The sequence below is a fragment of the Aegilops tauschii genome, chromosome 1, assembly GCF_002575655.3.
Source record: "Aegilops tauschii subsp. strangulata cultivar AL8/78 chromosome 1, Aet v6.0, whole genome shotgun sequence".
NCBI classification, from domain to species: domain Eukaryota; kingdom Viridiplantae; phylum Streptophyta; class Magnoliopsida; order Poales; family Poaceae; genus Aegilops; species Aegilops tauschii.
Window position 1 is genome coordinate 52,012,301 of NC_053035.3, and position 17,976 is coordinate 52,030,276.

At 47.8% G+C, this 17,976-nt stretch overlaps 2 protein-coding genes across 3 annotated transcripts; one reads left to right on the forward strand and one right to left on the reverse strand.

Moving 5' to 3' along the window:
- The first annotated feature begins 10,356 nt into the window (after positions 1 to 10,356).
- Positions 10,357 to 12,734, forward strand: LOC123496872 (uncharacterized). 2 transcript variants are annotated; one of them, XR_012201613.1, is made up of 3 exons: positions 10,357 to 10,856; positions 11,721 to 11,765; positions 11,860 to 12,734. XR_012201613.1 is itself a non-coding variant. In XM_045232267.1 (3 exons), exons 1-3 carry the CDS (start codon positions 10,414 to 10,416, stop codon positions 11,898 to 11,900), a joined length of 510 nt encoding a protein of 169 aa, XP_045088202.1. In that variant the 5' UTR covers positions 10,357 to 10,413; the 3' UTR covers positions 11,901 to 12,734. The 2 variants fall into 2 exon arrangements, 1 of the variants encoding a protein (XP_045088202.1); XM_045232267.1 differs by having other exon boundaries at positions 11,879 to 12,734.
- A 1,169-nt stretch (positions 12,735 to 13,903) lies between these two features.
- On the reverse strand, positions 13,904 to 16,353 carry LOC123494801 (zinc-finger homeodomain protein 9-like). The gene is made up of 2 exons (XM_073506648.1): positions 14,477 to 16,353; positions 13,904 to 14,172 (listed from the first exon to the last, which is right to left on the reverse strand). Exons 1-2 carry the CDS (start codon positions 14,665 to 14,667, stop codon positions 13,905 to 13,907), a joined length of 459 nt encoding a protein of 152 aa, XP_073362749.1. The 5' UTR covers positions 14,668 to 16,353; the 3' UTR covers position 13,904.
- Positions 16,354 to 17,976: the final 1,623 nt, after the last annotated feature.

Below are 17,976 nucleotides of genomic sequence, written 5' to 3' on the forward strand. Positions count from 1 at the left end.
ATTTGGCACCCACCGAACATTTTTGTTTAAATTTTTGAAAACTTTTATTTTCCACTTTAATTTTAATTGAAGTTTGAATTAGGAGTTTGAAAAGAAGTGTGATTCCAAATGTGATCATGCCCTGTTTAGCAACATGATTAACTTAATCACAGAGAGTTACTGTAGCATGATCCTCAGGGTGTTACAAATCTCCTCCACTACAAGAAATCTCGTCCCGAGATTTAGGAGGTAGAAGGAAACAGTGCGGGGTATTCTTCGCGCAGACGATCCTCTCGTTCCCAAGTGGCCTCATCTTCAGAATGGTGCGACCACTGGACTTTGAGAAACTTGATCGCCTTCTGACGTGTGCGGGGTTCAGCTTGGTCGAGAATGCGGACCGGATGCTCCTTATAGGAGAGGTCTTGCTGCAATTCGAGCACTTCATGATCCACAGCTCGGATTGGGTCCTTGAAGCACCGGCGGAGCTGTGACACATGGAACACATCGTGAACCTGAGAAAGGTTCGGCGGTAGCTCCAGTTGGTATGCCACTTTTCCACGCCTTTCGAGAATAGTGAATGGGCCAATATAGCGAGGAGCTAGTTTGCCCTTGATCCCGAAGCGGTGAGCACCCTTCATAGGTGTGACTCGAAGATAAGCCCTTTCGCCAGGTTGATAGACCATGTCTTTATGATGACGGTCATACTGACTCTTCTGACGTGACTAAGCAGTCTTGAGATTCTCACGAATAATGCGGACTTGTTCTTCGGCATCTTGGATAATATCCGGACCGAAGAGTGGACGTTCCCCAGTTTCTGACCAGTTCAGAGGGGTTCGGCACTTTCGTCCATATAACACTTCGAAGGGGGCCATCTTCAGACTAGCTTGATAGCTATTATTATAAGAGAACTCAGCATACGGGAGAGATTCCTCCCATTTCTTGCCGAAGGAAATAACACAAGCTCGAAGCATATCTTCGAGAACTTGGTTGACGCGTTCAACTTGCCCTTGCGACTGAGGATGAAACGCAGTACTGAATGACAGATGAGTTCCCATAGCTTCTTGGAAACTTGCCCATAATCTTGAAGTGAATAAGCTACCACGGTCTGAGCTGATAACCAATGGAATACCGTGGAGTGAAACAATCCTGGACATATAGAGCGTTGCCAACTGGCTAGCAGTGATTGTTTCTTTGACTGCCAGGAAATGTGCAACTTTGGAAAGCCGGTCAATGACGACAAGAATAGCATCATTACCTTTCTGTGATTTGGGAAATCCAGTGACGAAGTCCATCTCAACATGGTCCCATTTCCATTCAGGAATAGAGATAGGTTGCAGAGTTCCAGCAGGCCTTTGATGTTCTGCTTTGATACGACGGCAAACGTCACACTCAGCAACATAACGAGCAATGGCTTGCTTCATATTAGACCACCAGAATCTCTGACGGATGTCTTGGTACATCTTCGTACTACCAGGATGGATACACAGAGGCGTATCATGAGCTTCTTTCATAACTTCCTGTGTCATATCCAGGTTTTTCTCTGCACATGGCACCACTAGGCGGCCCTTGAAGTATAAGGTGCCATCTTCAGCAATGGTGAAGAATGAGGGCTTTCCTTCTGTGAGGTAGCGCTTAATCTTGTGGGCTTCAGAGTCATACTTCTGTAGCCTTTTGATGTTGTCCTCGATATCTGATTTTGCAACTAGGGTACTGAGGGAACCCTGGGTGACAACGTGGAGGTTCACCTTGCCAATCTCCTTAGGAGGGGGAGTGAGTGCACCCGAAGGAACAATATGGAGGTTCAGCTTCCTGAATTCTTCAACAAGCGAGGGCTGAACTTTGTGAACCTGGAGGTGGTTGCAGTAAGACTTGCGGCTCAAGGCATCAGCCATTACATTAGCCTTGCCTGGCGTATAGGAAATACCCAAGTCAAAGTCTGCAACAAGCTCCATCCATCTCTGCTGACGGAGGTTCAGATCTGGCTGAGTAAACAGATACTTTAGGCTTTGGTGGTCAGTGAAGATCTCGCAACGATTACCGAGAAGGTAATGTCGCCACTGCTTCAGCGCATGAATGACAGCAGCAAGTTCGAGGTCGTGAACTGGGTAGTTCTCTTCGTGAGGGCGCAATTGTCGAGAGGCATAAGCAATCACTTTGCGGTCTTGCATTAGGACACAGCCTAATCCTTGACGGGAAGCGTCGCAGTAAATGACGAAGTCCTTCTTAGTATCAGGTGGAGCTAGAACTGGGGCAGAAGTCAACTTGTCTTTGAGTGACTGGAAACTTTCCTGACACTTGTCTGTCCATTGGAACTTGACACCCTTATGCAACAGGTTAGTCAGAGGCCTGGCGATCTTAGAGAAGTTCTCGACGAATCGACGGTAATAGCTGGCGAGACCGAGAAAACTTCTGACTTGCTTAACGTTCTTGGGAGGAGTCCAATCAAGAATAGCCTGAACACGCTCGGGGTTGACGGCAATACCATCCTTAGAGATGACATGCCCAAGATAGGTTACTTCCGGTAGCCAGAATTCACATTTGGAGAACTTGGCATATAGTTGATGCTCTCGTAGCTTCTCCAGAACAAGTCGAAGATGTTCAGCATGTTCTTCTTCGTTCTTGGAAAATACCAGGATGTCATCCAGATAAACCACGACGAACTTGTCGAGGTAATCCATGAATATATAGTTCATCAGACGAGAGAAGGTGGCTGGAGCATTGGTTAAACCGAAAGACATGACGGTGTACTCGTATGAACCATAGCGAGTCACGAAGGCGGTCTTTGGGATATCCTCTTCGCGAACACGGATCTGGTGGTAGCCCAACCTCAAGTCGAGTTTAGAGAACACTGACGAACCTGCCAGTTGATCATACAGATCATTGATCCGAGGAAGAGGGTATTTATTCTGAATGGTAGCTTGGTTTATAGGACGGTAGTCTTGAACTAACCGGTTTGTCCCATCCTTCTTCTTGACAAAGAGAGAAGGTGCTCCCCAAGGAGAGCAACTTGGGCGAATGAATCCTTTGCGAAGAGATTTGTCGATTTCCTTCTTAAGCTCAAGGAGTTCATGCGGCGGCATTTTGTAGGGTCGCTTGTCTATAGGAGTGGTGCCTGGTTTCAAGTCGATGATGAATTCGACAGCTCTAGCAGGGGGAATCCCTGGAAGTTCTTCAGGGAAGACGTCGAGGAATTCACGCACGACGGGAATGTTTTCAATGCCCTCGAGTAGTGCAGCGTTCAATGCATTCAATGCATAGAGCCTTGCCTCGGCATTTTGCACCAGATGAGCTTGGTAAGCAACTATTTCATCTGAAGGGTGTAGCAGATGGACGGTCTTAGTGGCGCAAACTATAGAAGCAGTATGCGCTTTCAACCAATCCATACCCAAAATGAGGTCGATGTTAGACGTCTTCAGGATAATGGGAGAGGCATAGAATTCCAGCCCTTCGATTTCCACGGGGAAATCGATGCCAACCAAGGAGGTTTGACACTGTCCCACGGGGGTTTTGACCAATACAGAGGTGTTCATCTCCTCACATTTAACGTCGTGCTTGTATGCAAAATCTTCTGACATGAATGAATGCGATGCACCTGTATCAAATAAAACGAATGCTGGTACTGAATTTACGAGGAGTGTACCCATCACAGTAGCAGGCTGGTCTTGAGCTTCGTTGAGATCAACGTGGTTGGCATGAGCACGACCATAAGGCTTAGCATTGTTGTTGCGGGGCTGTTTGTTACCACGGCCCGTTGCTGGAAGGGCAAGTTGATTCTGATTCTGATGGCAGTCCTTGGCACGGTGACCTAGTTGTCCACACTTGTAGCACAGACCACTATTGGGAGTGGGAACAGGAGCTTGGGATGGTGGAGCTGGAAGCCTTGACTGCCTAGATGGTGGTGGAGGCAGACGAGGTGCAGCATAGTTCTGCCTTGGGGCAGATGCATTTGGACGGTACATGCTGTTCGGGATCCATATCTTATGCTTCTGTGTGGGCGAGCCCGAAGATGAGCCCGTGTCACGGTTGCGCCTGTGAGAGCTCTGGTACTCCTGCAGACCAGTTTCGACATTGATGGCCTTGTTCACCAAGGTGGCGAAATCAGCAAAGTCATGCACTAGAAGTGCGAGCTTGATGTCAGCTTGAAGGCCATCACGGAACTTCTCCTGTCTGCGTGCATCAGTTGCAATGTCCTCTTCAGCATAGCGGGACAAGTCCAGAAACTCCCGCTGATAAGCTTCAACAGTTTTGTTGCCTTGGGTGAGGTTGCGGAACTCACGCTTCTTCCGGTCCATGACTCCCTGAGGAATGAAGCGGGCACGGAAAGCTGCTTGGAAGTCTGGCCATGTGATGATTGTTCCAGCTGGCAGAGTACGCCTGTGGCTGTCCACCATTGAGCTGCGGGTCCCTTCAAGAAGAAGGAAGCAAAAGTGACATAGCTGGCAGGGGCTACATCAGCAGACTCCATCTCATAGGTGATGTCACAGAGCCAGTCATCAGCATCCAGGGGCTGAGTTGAGCTGCGGTAGATGGTTGGGTTGAGGCGTATGAAATCTTGAAGAGTCACTTGGGCTGGCTGCTGGTTCATATTGGGGCGAGGAAACTGAGCCATCATATTTTCCATGAATTGGCGGTTCAGTTCGAATTGTTGGATCATACCAGCCATGTACTCAGGTGGTGGTGGGGCATCGCCACCACGACCACGACCACCTGGTCTAACCATCCTGCTAATATATAACAGGGGTAGTTCAGCATTGAGAAATTTGCGAAGACAAGAATCATTCATGATGAAACATGCATAATGAAAGGAGCACGATAGCTACTACATAGTAGTCGGCATAACTTACAAAGGGGTCATGCATAGAGTTCAGTACATAGAGTTCAGTACATAGACTAAAACATCATAGGAGGCACACAGGCTCGCGGCGACTGCATCTAATACTACAAGCAAGCCTACATCAGTCCCAAGAGGTACTGTAGAGGTAATCGTAGCCCGACAGCTGGTAGTGAGGCAACGGATAGCCCTCGACGTCAGCAGACTGGGGGCCGCGGATACTCAGGTGTAGAGCCCGACGCTCAGGTGGCAGAAGAGGGCCAAGTGCGGGAGAGTAGCCTCCCACCTCTGGCCAACCGACACCGTGGGGCATCACGGTCCTGGCTGGGTAGATCGCAGTACGCGGTACCTGTCCAGATCGGACAAAGGGGTGCAGCAGCGTCAGAGCACGGTAAAGGTGCTGACGGGTGGTGTACATCTCGTGGCGAAGAGCTCGGTTAGCTCGATCCAGCCCATCAGCATGCAGAACCAGGTGCTGATGGTAGAAGGGCTCTCGGGTGACAGTGGAGTAGGCAGCAGTATAGTATCCCTCCGCACCAACATCAGATGCGATAGCAATGTGCCTGAAAGGGGAGGTGTCCAACTCCTAATACTCTCCACGAAGACGTGTCAGAGCAGCATAGGCAGCATCGTGGACAGCCATATCGATGGTCACACCAACACCATGTGCGGTGTGCAGCACAGTAGTGGAGTCATACTCCCGAGAGTAGAGGTGGACGATGGCACGGTACTGCTCCTGGTTAAAGTCCTGGTACTCCTCGTAGACGGTGTACTCAGGGTGCCAGCGATAACCCAGATAGGTCATCATCTCAGCTAGCACCGCAGGTGATCCCGAGGCACCAATGGCCGTCGTGTGGCGAACGACCTGCCTCGTGGGTTCCATCTGAAAGCAAAGACGTTTCAAAGGAGTCAAATGACAGTGTGTGAATTGTTCAAAATACTATTCTAAGAAACAACTATGGCTTATCCAACTTTGGGGTGAATGCGGTCACAGGATCCTAGTGTTAAAGTTAGTAATTTCGTTTAACCCGAGTAGAAGAGAGTTCAGAGTCCCAGAGTAAAGGTCGAGGAGTAAAAGATCCTAGTACCACCCAATGGCGACGTGGGCCCGTAAGACACACAGCCATGTTAGTAAAAGTTTTCGTAATGTCTAGACTCGACTTCGACCAAGGAGTGTGGAAAGGGGGATTCCTACAGGCAGTCGGCTCTGATACCAACTTGTGACGCCCGCGATTTGACCGTACACTAATCATGCACGCAAATGTGTACGATCAAGATCAGGGACTCACGGGAAGATATGACAACACAACTCTAAAACATAAATAAGTCATACAAGCATCATAATACAAGCCAAGGGCCTCGAGGGCTCGAATACAAGTGCTCGATCACAGACGAGTCAGCGGAAGCAACAATATCTGAGTACAGACATAAGTTAAACAAGCTTGCCTTAAGAAGGCTAGCACAAACTGGGGTATAGATCGAACGAGGCGCAGGCCTCCTGCCTGGGATCCTCCTAACTACTACTGGTCGTCGTCAGCGGCCTGCACGTAGTAGTAGGCACCTCCAGTGTCGTAGGAGTCGTCGTCGACTGTGGCGTCTGGCTCCTGGGCTCCAGCATCTGGTTGCGACAATCAGGTATAGAAAGGGGAAAAGAGGGAGAAAAGCAACCGTGAGTACTCATCCAAAGTACTCGCAAGCAAGGAGCTACACTACATATGCATGGGTATATGTGTAAAGGGCCATATCAGTGGACTGAACTGCAGAATGCCAGAATATGAGGGGGATAGCTAGTCCTGTCGAAGACTACGCTTCTGGCCATCTCCATCTTGCAGCATGTAGAAGAGAGTAGATTGAAGTCCTCCAAGTAGCATCGCATAGCATAATCCTACCCGGCGATCCCCTCCTCGTCGCCCTGTTAGAGAGCGATCAGCGGGTTGTATCTGGCACTTGGAAGGGTGTATTTTATTCAGTATCCGGTTCTAGTTGTCATAAGGTCAAGGTACAACTCCGGGTCGTCCTTTTACCGAGGGACACGGCTATTCGAATAGATAAACTTCCCTGCAGGGGTGCACCACATAACCCAACACGCTCGATCCCATTTGGCCGGACACACTTTTCTGGGTCATGCCCGGCCTCGTAAGATCAACACGTCGCAGCCCCACCTAGGCTCAACAGAGAGGTCAGCATGCCGGTCTAAACCTATGCGCGCAGGGGTCTAGGCCCATCGCCCTATGCACACCTGCACGTTGCGTACGCGGCCGGAAGCAGACCTAGCCCCCTTAATACAAGCGCGAGCTTACGGTCCAATGTGGCGCGCGCCACTCAGTTGCTAACGTCAAAAGAGCTTCGGCTGATACCACGACGTCGGGATACCCATAACTACTCCCACGTAGATGGTTAGTGCGTATAGACCAAATGGCCAGACTCAGATCAAATACCAAGATCTCGTTAAGCGTGTTAAGTAACCGCGAACGCCGACTAGGGCCAGGCCCACCTCTCACCTAGGCGGTCTCAACCTGCCCTGTCGCTCCGCCACAAAGATCCACTCGCGGGTACTCCTACGAGCCGACCCGACTTTAGTCATCACATGTGTCAGATATATAGTGTATAAGTATATACCCGTGATCACCGCCCAGGTGATCACGGCCCGATAGTATAGCACAGCAGACGGACAAAAATGTAGGGCCACTGATGGAAAACTAGCATCCTATACTAAGCATGTAGGATTGCAGGTAAAGGTAACAACAGTAGTAGCAAGGATAGTCTATGCATCAGGATAGGATATCGGAAAGCAGTAACATGCTACACTACACTAATGCAAGCAGTATAGAGAAGAATAGGCGATATCTGGTGATCAAAGGGGGGGCTTGCCTGGTTGCTCTGGCAAGTAGGAGGGGTCGTCGACTCCGTAGTCGAACTGGGCAGCAGTAGTGTCGGTCTCGTAGTCTACTGGAGAGAAGAGGGGGGAAGAAACAGTAAATACAATGCAAACATAAGCATGACGATGTGTGACATGAAAATGAGCGGTGCTAGGTGTGTCCTAACGCGACAGTAGGTGGTACCGGTGAAGGGGGGGAACATCCGGGAGGTATTCCCGATGTTTCGCGTTTTCGGACAAACGGACCGGAGGGGGAAAGTTGCTAGTTCGATAGGTTAGGAAGGTGTGGTGGACGAACGGACTGCGTATCAGATTCGTCTCGTCGTTCTGAGCAACTTTCATATAGAAAACATTTTCATCCGAGTTACGGTTTAAAAGATATGAATTTTCAAAGTTTATTTGAATTTCTGGAATTACTTGAATTAAGCAAAAATGAATTATGACGTCAGCATGAGGCAATGCTGACGTCAGCATGTCAACAGAGCGGCTGACCAGGTCAAACTGACTAGTGGGCCCCACCTGTCATAGACAGTGGGTTAACAGAAGATTAAACTAATTAATTTTTAGTTAATTAACTACTGGGCCCACCTGTCAGTGAGTGATTAGATTAACTAATTAGTTTTAATTATAAAAACATTTTTTTTTAATTTTTGCGGCGGGGCCCGCATGTCAGTGGCTGGGCCTGCCTAGTCAGCACGTTGACTGGGTTGACCCAGTCAACGGGGCCCACTGGCAGTGGCACTGGGGGTGGCCCCAGGCCAGCCACGTCGGCGGCCGTCGCCGGAGCGACTCCGGCGACCAAAACAGCGGCGGCCCCTCGCCGGAAGAGGCCGGAATCGCGCTACGGGGCTCGGGGAGGAGCGGGGCTAGGCTCATTCGAAGGAGCTCGCAGCGCCGCATCCAGTGGTGGCCGGGGCTTCGCCGGACTTGGCCGGAATCGGCGCCGGCGAGCGGCGGAGGCGGCGGCGCGCACGGGTGCCTGACGGAAACGAGGCTACGGCGGGCTATCGAGCAAGCGGAGGGGCTGGGGGGCATCTACGCGAGGTGTGGAGTGCAACGGGCTTGAGCCCGTGACCAAAAGGTCACCGGAGCCTAGCTGGCGGCGAGCTCCGCGGCGCGGCGTTCGGGCGCGCGTGGGGAAGCAGCTAGGGGGCGCGCGAGAGAGAAAGGACAGGGGAGGAGGGGGAGAGGCTCACGGCGAGGCTGTAGGGGGACGGCAGCGTGCTTGGGGAGGCTCGTCGGAGGCGAAACGTGGCGGCGATCGACGGCGGCCGTGCGGGGAAGAAGAGCTCGGGGAGGTCGTTGCAGTGGCTCCGAGCTTCAATGGAGAGGCGGAGGTGGTGTAGTCGAGGGCGGCGACGGCGTACGACACGGCGAAGTGGCGATTGGGGCACGGTGGCCGCGGGAACGACGGTGAACGGCGGCGACCGCGTCGGGCGTGGGGAAGGGAAGAGCGGCGCAGATCTGGGGGGGAAGAGAGAGGCGCAGGGGCCGAGAGGTGAGCGGGGGTGAGTGGGAGAGTGGCCCGAGGAGGCGGGGGGTGCTGGCGTCCTTATCCTTCCCGTCGCCAGCGAGGGGGTGCGGCGGGGACTGCCCCTGTTCCGACCCCGGTCGGGGGAACAGGGAAGGGGGGGCGAGTGGGAGAGGTGGGCTGGGCCGGGGGGTCGGCCCAGTTGGGCCAGGGGTGCTGGGGGGGGCCTTCTCCTTTTTCTTTTTCTTTGTCTGTGTTCTTTTGCATTTTCTTTTTATTTGTTTATTTTCTTTTCTGTTTTATTTCATTTAAAAGTATTTAGGTATTTTATAAAAATGTGTTTTCTCCACCATAATTACCAGTGTATTATTTGGCACCCATCAAACATTTTTGTTTAAATTTTTGAAAACTTTTATTTTCCACTTTAATTTTAATTGAAGTTTGAATTAGGAGTTTGAAAAGAAGTGTGATTCCAAATGTGATCATGCCCTGTTTAGCAACATGATTAACTTAATCACAGAGAGTTACTGTAGCATGATTCTCAGGGTGTTACAGTGGGGGAGAGTTGTGATAGCCCGAGACCGACGCTCCAGAAGCCTCCCGCTATTTTCGCTGTAGTCGCATTAATTATTTGGTTGTGCTATTAATCATCACATCATTTGCATTGCATCGGCACTCCGTTGCCATCATTTTTTCAAAACTTGCATCCGTCCGTACTTGCCACTTCTCTCCGTCGTCTTCATTGGTCGTTCCGAGTCCAACCACACACTTGCACGTGCCCCAACATCGTTAAATAATTATTTTCAAAGTGGGATTAAAATGTTCTCGGAATGGGTTGAAAGTTTACATGTGGTCTTAATATTATGCAGGTAGACCACCTGCCAAATTTCGTCGCATTCAGAAGTCGTTTGGTACCCCAACCGTTAAACTAGAGGCACTATATGCGGATAAACATAGGACGTTTTCGTAATAAAACATGTTGCCGGGCTACCCAATTTCCCTCTCATCTCGGCCCGACAAATCTACATAGCCCACCTAAACCTACCCTAACCACCCTCCGCTCCAGAGTCTTTCGATTGTGATCGGAGGGCTCCAAACCCCCCCCCCCCCCAAAACCCTCAACCCTAACCATCCCTGCCTATTTAAGAAACCCCTACCCAACCCCTCTTTCGCATTTTCCATGCGCAGCCTCTCCACCGCCGTCACTTGTCCACCTTCTCCATCCTCCAGCCGCCGTGGCCCTGTGAACCCATCATGGACCCGCTTGAACCCATCGGGGCTCGAGCCAGCTCACGCGCCGCCGCCATTAGTGCCCGCCTCCGCCGCTCGCGCCCGAGCTCCCCTCACCATGCCGCCTGCTCACCCTCACGCGAGATCTCTTGTCGACAGATGAGCTGCCAGAGACCGCAACTGGAACAGGCCGACCTCACCGCCTCCTCTCCTTTCTCCTCCATCTCTCTCCCTTTCCACTCTAACCATCTCTCTCTATTGCAGTCATGGATAGGCGACATGGACGCCGCCCAAGCTCGGAGCTCATGCCGCCACCTAGCCTCGCTGCCGCCTCGGGCCAGATCCGGCAGTCATGGCCCCTCCCACCGCTGGATCCGGCCCGATCTGCCCACCTGCGCCGCTACCCTACTGTTCGTCGACCCCGCCGCTGCGCCGAACCGTCCCCATGGCCTCTGCTTCGCCTGCTGGTATGCCCTCATCCCAGGATCCGCCAAGCCTTCCAACCAAAGAACATCTGGAACCGCACCATCCTAGTTTTCCTGCGAGGTCGAATTTTTGCTTGTCCTCAGATTTTTCACATCAGATTGCATTTAGTGATGATGGTAACTTTGTGCATGTTTGTCCGATGGAAATGATCTTTCTATGAAAAGTGATCTACTCTTTGTGGGCTTAATGATGGTTGCATTTGCATCCTTCATAGGATTCATCTACATGTTGTAATCTCTGTTGCAAAAGTGCATCATGTCGTAATCTACATAAAATTGTTAAAACATTCCAACTTACGTTGATCCTTGCCACCAATCCATAACTCATATGCATATGATTCCTTAAGGTGTTTTGCACTATGCAATGTTTATTCTAATGCGATGCCCATGGATGCCATGTCAAGTTTCTTTAGCATGTCTATTTCTTCCTCTTAAGTGGCTATCATGGTATAAATACATTCCTATTAACAAAAAGTTCCATTTTGTAAAAATCCTAGTAATTAATAAATGCATCCTATGAATTTGTTCCTATGAAGTAAAATGAACATTGCAATGTATAATGCATGTACATATATTATTCGTAAATACTGAAATTGGTTTACTTAATGTTTAGTGCATCTCAATTCAGCATCATAATTTTACTGTTTCGCAAATCCCAGATTTTCCCGAAGTCCCTAGAACTTAGCAAAACATTGCATTTTGCACAAATCATATTAAATTAACCATGACGGGCCTATGAACCTGAACCTTATATGAAAATTGTAGCATGTTCAAGCAACTATAAATGCAGATCCTTTTCATATGTTTTAACAACATGCATATTGATATTCCGTTGCTCCCAAGTAGGCATCTTGCTGTTTTGGCAGATTACAATCAACACAAGTTGTTCAGGTACGTGATAGATTATGTTATATGTAGCCAGTTTGCTTGATACTTTGTTCATGTAAACATACGTGCATCTAAAATTGTAATTGCTTCATTCTAGGCAATGTGTTTGGTTACAGATATGGGAACACATTTGATTAACTAAAGAAATGATGGTTGGGATCCACTCTTTTAAGATGCCGAAGCCTTTTGCACCAAAAATGGCATTCAGATCCTAAATATGGATGCCATCTTTATTAAATGGGGTAAAATCAAGAAAAGGTGGGACAAACAATGTCACTATTGATCATTTTTCCATGTGGTCATGTTCTATGATGTTATAGACTCCATCGCCACAAAGGTTGATCTTCATTTTAATGAGGTATCTTCAAAGTTGCTCTGGAACTTCTCTTGTCTTGACCATAGAGACTCATTTTCTAGGTTCAATGTGAAAAAGCCTGAGACACATAGAATTATCAAGAGTATTTCTCTTGGTATGAACGTGAACCTATAGAAGATAACCTAGAGCTATTCATTATTCATACGAGAAGAATTGAAAACATGTCATGATATTGGAAGCTTGGCTAGAAAGATAGTTGAACTTGAATGATACAACATGTTTCCTATGATTTATCTCCTCATTGAGTTGGCATTGCTAGTACCAGTAGTGATGAAAACAATTGCAAGAGCCTTCTCAGCAACGAAAATCCTTAAGACCGAGTTGAGCAACATGATGTCCGGTGGTTGGCTGAGCTATTCGGTGGTGTGTTACATTGAGCGAGGAGGGATATTCAAAAGTCTTCATCGTGGTAAACTAAGAAAGTTTTTCAAAAAAATGGTAGGTCATTACCATTGCTTGGGTCTTCTAGACATCATTGAAAGTTTCATTATCGGTATGTTTTCGATTAACGAGTAAAATTTCTCGCTGTGTTGCGTTACTGGGATTTGATATGCCTCGTTGAGAATAGCAATGTTTTGAACATGATTGAGATTTATCATATTTGGTGAGAACTGCTAAAAACAGGATGATTTATATGCATGTTTATGAATCTCGGAGGATTATAAATAAAATCTAACACTAGTGTTTGATATTTTTAATAGCTAGATACATATTTTTTTAGTTGTTTGGATTTACATCTTTGAGGTTAGCTATAGTTGGTTTTTTAGCAAAAGCTATAGTTGGTAAAATTTATAAGAATAATATCCCAAATCAAGGGTAATTATTTAGGTATTGATTAACAGCTATACATGGGCCAAAAATGTACAATGGTGGTCTACACGCGTCATGTCCATCTATATGACAATGAACCCTAAAAAAATCTCTTTTCTTTTGACAAAAATAATCAAGTTATGATGTAGCAGTAATTTGACAACTAAAAAATGACCCAGGTCAACAAAAAATGGTCAGGTTTCCGTGGTGCCTGTCATGATTTTAAGATCAACGGTCCATGCATGTTGTCACGATCCAATATTAATTTATCGCTAAGATCTTTGGAGATTTTCTCTTGTCTATAGTCACTACTAATTATAGGGATTAATAATATCTATACTTAGAGTTGTCGATGCTCTTTTTATACTCTAACCCCACAGATTTCATTTCACATCCTATCCTTACGAGTTTTCCTCGCCTTCGTTGATCTTAACTAGCAAATCCTAGCCTTAGACACAAGTGGGTAATATTTGTCAAGCCGAGTGACACCATGGAGACCATGGATGTCAAGTACCACAACGGCTTCGTCAAGAAGGTGAGGCAGGCGGCCGTTGTGCCGGCAGTGGAAGCGGTGAAGTACAAGGAGTGCGACAGGAATCATGCATGCGCTGACTAGTGGTGGGCACGTCGTGGACGGCTGCTGGGACTGAATACCGTTGGGGGACCTCAACCCCGCTGACGCGTTGTCATACAAGTGCACGACATGCGGATGACACCTCAACTTCCACCGCAAGGTGATGACAGAGAGGTCACCGCCGTTGTCGCCCATGGCAAGAACCGCCATAGTAGTTGAGCCTAACTGCAATAAACCCTAACATAAAAAAACTTGTCATGGTAGCTGAAAAATGTCCCATGGTAGACAAAAAACGTCTAACACTGGTGTGTTACGCTGGTGGGAGGAGACGGGAAGGTCCGACAACGGAGGAGAATGCATCGGAGGCGCTGTGGCCGTTGGGTTAGTTGCGCTTATTGCTGTGCCTCCAGTTCCTGAAGATGTCCTTACCGATGCCAATGTCATGGCACCTCGCTTCGATGATGTCCTTATCGCGCTTCTGCAGGGGCCACCCTAGGTGCTTCGACAGCTCCTGCATGCGCATCTTCTGGTAGGCAGTGCACATGGTGCGGGACCACTTCCTCGCCGACATAACCACATCGTGCGGTGCCACCATCGCCGGCGAGAGCTGGGCAGGGAGCCTCTGGATCCGCAGTGCCCCCAGTGAGCGGCTGTGTCATGGAGAAGAGATGTACGCAGGCAGCTGCTATGCCAACGGTGCCGGAGGATACACAGGTGGAGGCTGATGAGGTGGGGAGACGGAGCTCGTCGTCGTACTCCGTGGCATCCGAGTCATACTCTGTGCCATCCGAGTCGGTGTCAGAGTCGGCGACCGGGAGCCAGTCCTCCGGTGTCTGCTCCTCCCCGCGCTACGGCTGGCCATGGAGTATGATTGCAGCCATGGGTGGTAGCAGCAGTGACCTCTCCATCATCATCTCACGGTGCAAGCTGTAGTGGCAGCCACAGGCCGCCCACTTGTATGACGATCCGTCGGTGGGGTTTAGGTCCCCCAACGGCATCCACTCCCCGCAGCCGTCCATGACTTGCCCACTCGTAGCCAGCGCGTGGTTCCTGCTACACTCCTTGTACTTCACCCCTTTCACCGCCAATGCCACGACCGCCTGCCTCACCTTCTTGACGAACCCCTTAGGATACTTGATGTCCATGGCCCCCCTGGTGTCACTTGGCTTCACAAAGATTACCCACTAGTGTCTAAGGCTTGGATTTACTAGTTAGGATCAACGAAGGCGAGCAAAACTCGTAAGGATAGGATGCGAAACGAAGTCTGTGAGTTTAGGGTATAAAAAGAGCAACAATGACTCTAACGACAGATATTATTAATCCATGTAATTAGTAGTGACTATAGAAAAGAGAAAATCTCGAAAGATCGTAGTGATAAATTAATATTGGATCACTCAAGACAGGCACCATAGAAACCTAACCATTTTTTGTTTGACCTTGCTCATTTTTTAGTTCTCAAATTACTGCTACATTGTCAATAGATTTTTTTGTCAAAATTAGCTTTTTGCAAGGGTCGTCGTCTCATAGATGGACAGGACGCGTGTAGACCACCATTGTACATTTTTTGCCCATGTATAGTTGTTAATCAATACAAAATATAATTACCCTGGATTTTCTATATTTTTCCTTCTCATGCTAGAGGCAACACATTGGTGTGACGAGGCAGGGCGTCAGCCATGGCGTTGAGGTTTTTCTTTTGGCTTGGAAGGAACGCCCAGTGTGCAGGAGTCCTTTCATCTGAATTTAGAACTCTGATGTTTCTAACAGTATGCAAATTTGTAAATTGCTCCATTGAACAAATTAGTATACAAAGTGCTCTTCCCATCAGGTTATTCTCAGCCATGGTGTGGATATTTTTATTTTGGCCTAGAAGGAACGTCCAGTGTACATGTGTCCTTTCCTGTGAATTTAAAACTATGATATTTCTATTAGTATACAAGTTTGTACATTGCTCCATTGAGCAGGTTAGTATACAAAGTGCTCTTCCCATCAGCTTGTTATATATGTAAGAGCTACAATTTCAATCCACCATTGGGTATGCCTTTAATTGGCAAAATTTATGATAGATATAGAAGCATCCGCATTTAATATCTTCGTATCTTAAATATGTTAGAATTTTAGCTGCTATTTTATTTATGAAACACATATAAGTAGATTGATGTTGACTGATTCATATAATGATTTGCTAATGTGGCCAAATAAGTTATTTCATGCAGTACATTCTGCGTGCTTCTTTACATATTGTTGTTAATTAATTGCCCTAAGAGATCTTGATTTTGCATTTGTATACATTTTTCTTGCCTACTGCATCCTGCCTATTTGGAGATGGTATAATAACTTATTATGGCGCCAATCTATTTTGTAATTGTGCAAGTTTAGTGTTCAGTACAGCTGTTTCAATGCATTAGGATACGTCAATTTTCACAGTCGAAAAAAATACTCTTTAATGTTTCCTTTAGTTTTGTTACAAGATCTCCATAAGATATATATGATTTTGGTTAGTCCATTCCACATTGTCTGCCATAGGTATTGGCAATTCAAATACGGTCATTTTGTTGATGCAATTCCTAATTAATTGTGGTGGTTATTTGTATCGATTCCAAGTCTAACTGAACATAGTTCCTTTTCGTAGGTAACTTGTGTAGCTAACATGTAACATTCATATTAGTGAGGATGGTTTCTTCATATATGGAGTGTTAAGGATAAGACATCGGATATCACCAAAACATATTGCAACAATTTCATGCAGCAACGCGCGGGGTATCACTACAAAAAAATGCACTTCCGTGATGATATGTGTTTGTCACAGTAGGTCGCGTTTTCTGTCATACGTGATGTACATCCATGACAAATTTATGACAGAATCAAGATAGTCATACCTGTGCTGTCGTAGAAGTGTTCCATGACATTGCCAAAATTATCATCACAGAAGTGTCCACTTCCATGACGATAAATCGCGCGTCACAAAAGTGCTTTCGTCAAGGGTGACCGACACGTGGCATCCAACGAAACAGAACGCCGTTATGCTATCGGGTCGGATTTTGGATCCGATAACCCGTTAACAGCCACGACCAATGCCGATTTTCCACGTGTAAAATTCTCATTGGCTGACGGATCCACGCGTCAGCTCCGCGTTGGCACAGGTGTCACCCATCCACACGGTCGTTTATGGGCCTATGATATGTTGACACATGGACCGGCCCAAAAGTGGCCCACAATGTTTAAATGGGCCGGCCCAACCAAAGGCCCATAAGATTTAGCGGACCATAATGGGCCGGCCCAGCTAAAGGCCCACAAAATTTAGCGGACCATAATGGGCCGGCCCAGCTAAAGGCCCACAAGATTCTGCAGACCATAATGGGCCGGCCCAGTTAAAGGCCCAACATTCTCTGTCAAATCGGCTCGTCAACGGCCTGTCCTAAACTTGTCATCAATGTGGCCCATGGTCACTTCTGGCCCGTTAACAGTCCACTAAGTAATTGAGCCGAATTACGGCCCCGTGTATTTCCGGCCTGTTAAAGGTCCGGTTTCATATGAGCCCATTTACAGGCCATCAAAACTTTCGGCCCATAAACGACCGTGAAGGATTTGGGTCATATTCGGCCATGTTTGACATTCGGCCTGTTAGAGGCCCACTATAGCTTTGGGCCACTTTCGGCCTGTTGTCATTTTCGGCCTGTTAACGCCGGACGTAAACCATGGGCCATATGTGGCCAATTGTCATACCGGGCCCATTAACGGCCCATATAAAAATGACGATAATCTAGCCCGACCGAAGTTCCGACCTGTTAAAGGCCCGTGTATTAGGTCGGCGCATTTACGACCCGTCTGAATTTCGGCCTGTCAAAGATCCGCATCGTAAATGGGCCACCATTTCGGCCTGCTAAGTCCAGTGGGTTATATGGCACAATCAGGGCCCAATCTCACTTTCGGTCTATTAAAGGCCCATGTTTTTTATGGGCTCGAGATATTTACACCTGTAAACGGCCTATTTTTACTGAGGGCCCAAATTATGTTTAGGCCTGTTAAAGGCCCACTATGGGCACAGGCCTACCAGAAAAATATGAAAGCTTATGCTGATTTAGGCCCAGATATTTTTAGTGGGCTACATGCCAATTTCGGCCCGTAATCGTTTTTAGCCCAATTGGAATGGGCCCGACGAATGTTGGCATGTTGGGCACCTACGAAGCTTTCGGCCGAATACATTACTAAGACAAACCTACACTATACAAAAATAGCGTCGTAATTACTGCAGCCTGAGGCAGCATCATAAATGTTGTATCACAACAAAATAAATTACAACCATACAACAAAAGGCCTGTTGGCATAAAGTTTACAGTCCTTCCAGATAAAAGCACCATCAGATGTATAGAAGCACAGATCATTTGACCTGAGTGCTAATGTTTCAGGCTGTAGAATCTGATGGAGCAGCACGACCTCCACCTTTTTTCCGC

Excerpts from the sequence above, each read along its gene's own strand:
- LOC123496872 (XM_045232267.1), top strand. The coding sequence starts at position 10,414 with ATGGACCCGCTTGAACCCATCGGGGCTCGAGCCAGCTCACGCGCCGCC. Across the intron at positions 10,857-11,720 it reads GGCCTCTGCTTCGCCTGCTG|GCATCTTGCTGTTTTGGCAG; the intron begins GTATGCCCTCAT and ends GCTCCCAAGTAG. Across the intron at positions 11,766-11,878 it reads AATCAACACAAGTTGTTCAG|ATATGGGAACACATTTGATT; the intron begins GTACGTGATAGA and ends GTTTGGTTACAG.
- LOC123494801 (XM_073506648.1), bottom strand. The coding sequence starts at position 14,667 with ATGGACATCAAGTATCCTAAGGGGTTCGTCAAGAAGGTGAGGCAGGCG. Across the intron at positions 14,173-14,476 it reads ACCGACGGATCGTCATACAA|CCGCTCACTGGGGGCACTGC; the intron begins GTGGGCGGCCTG and ends TCCATGACACAG.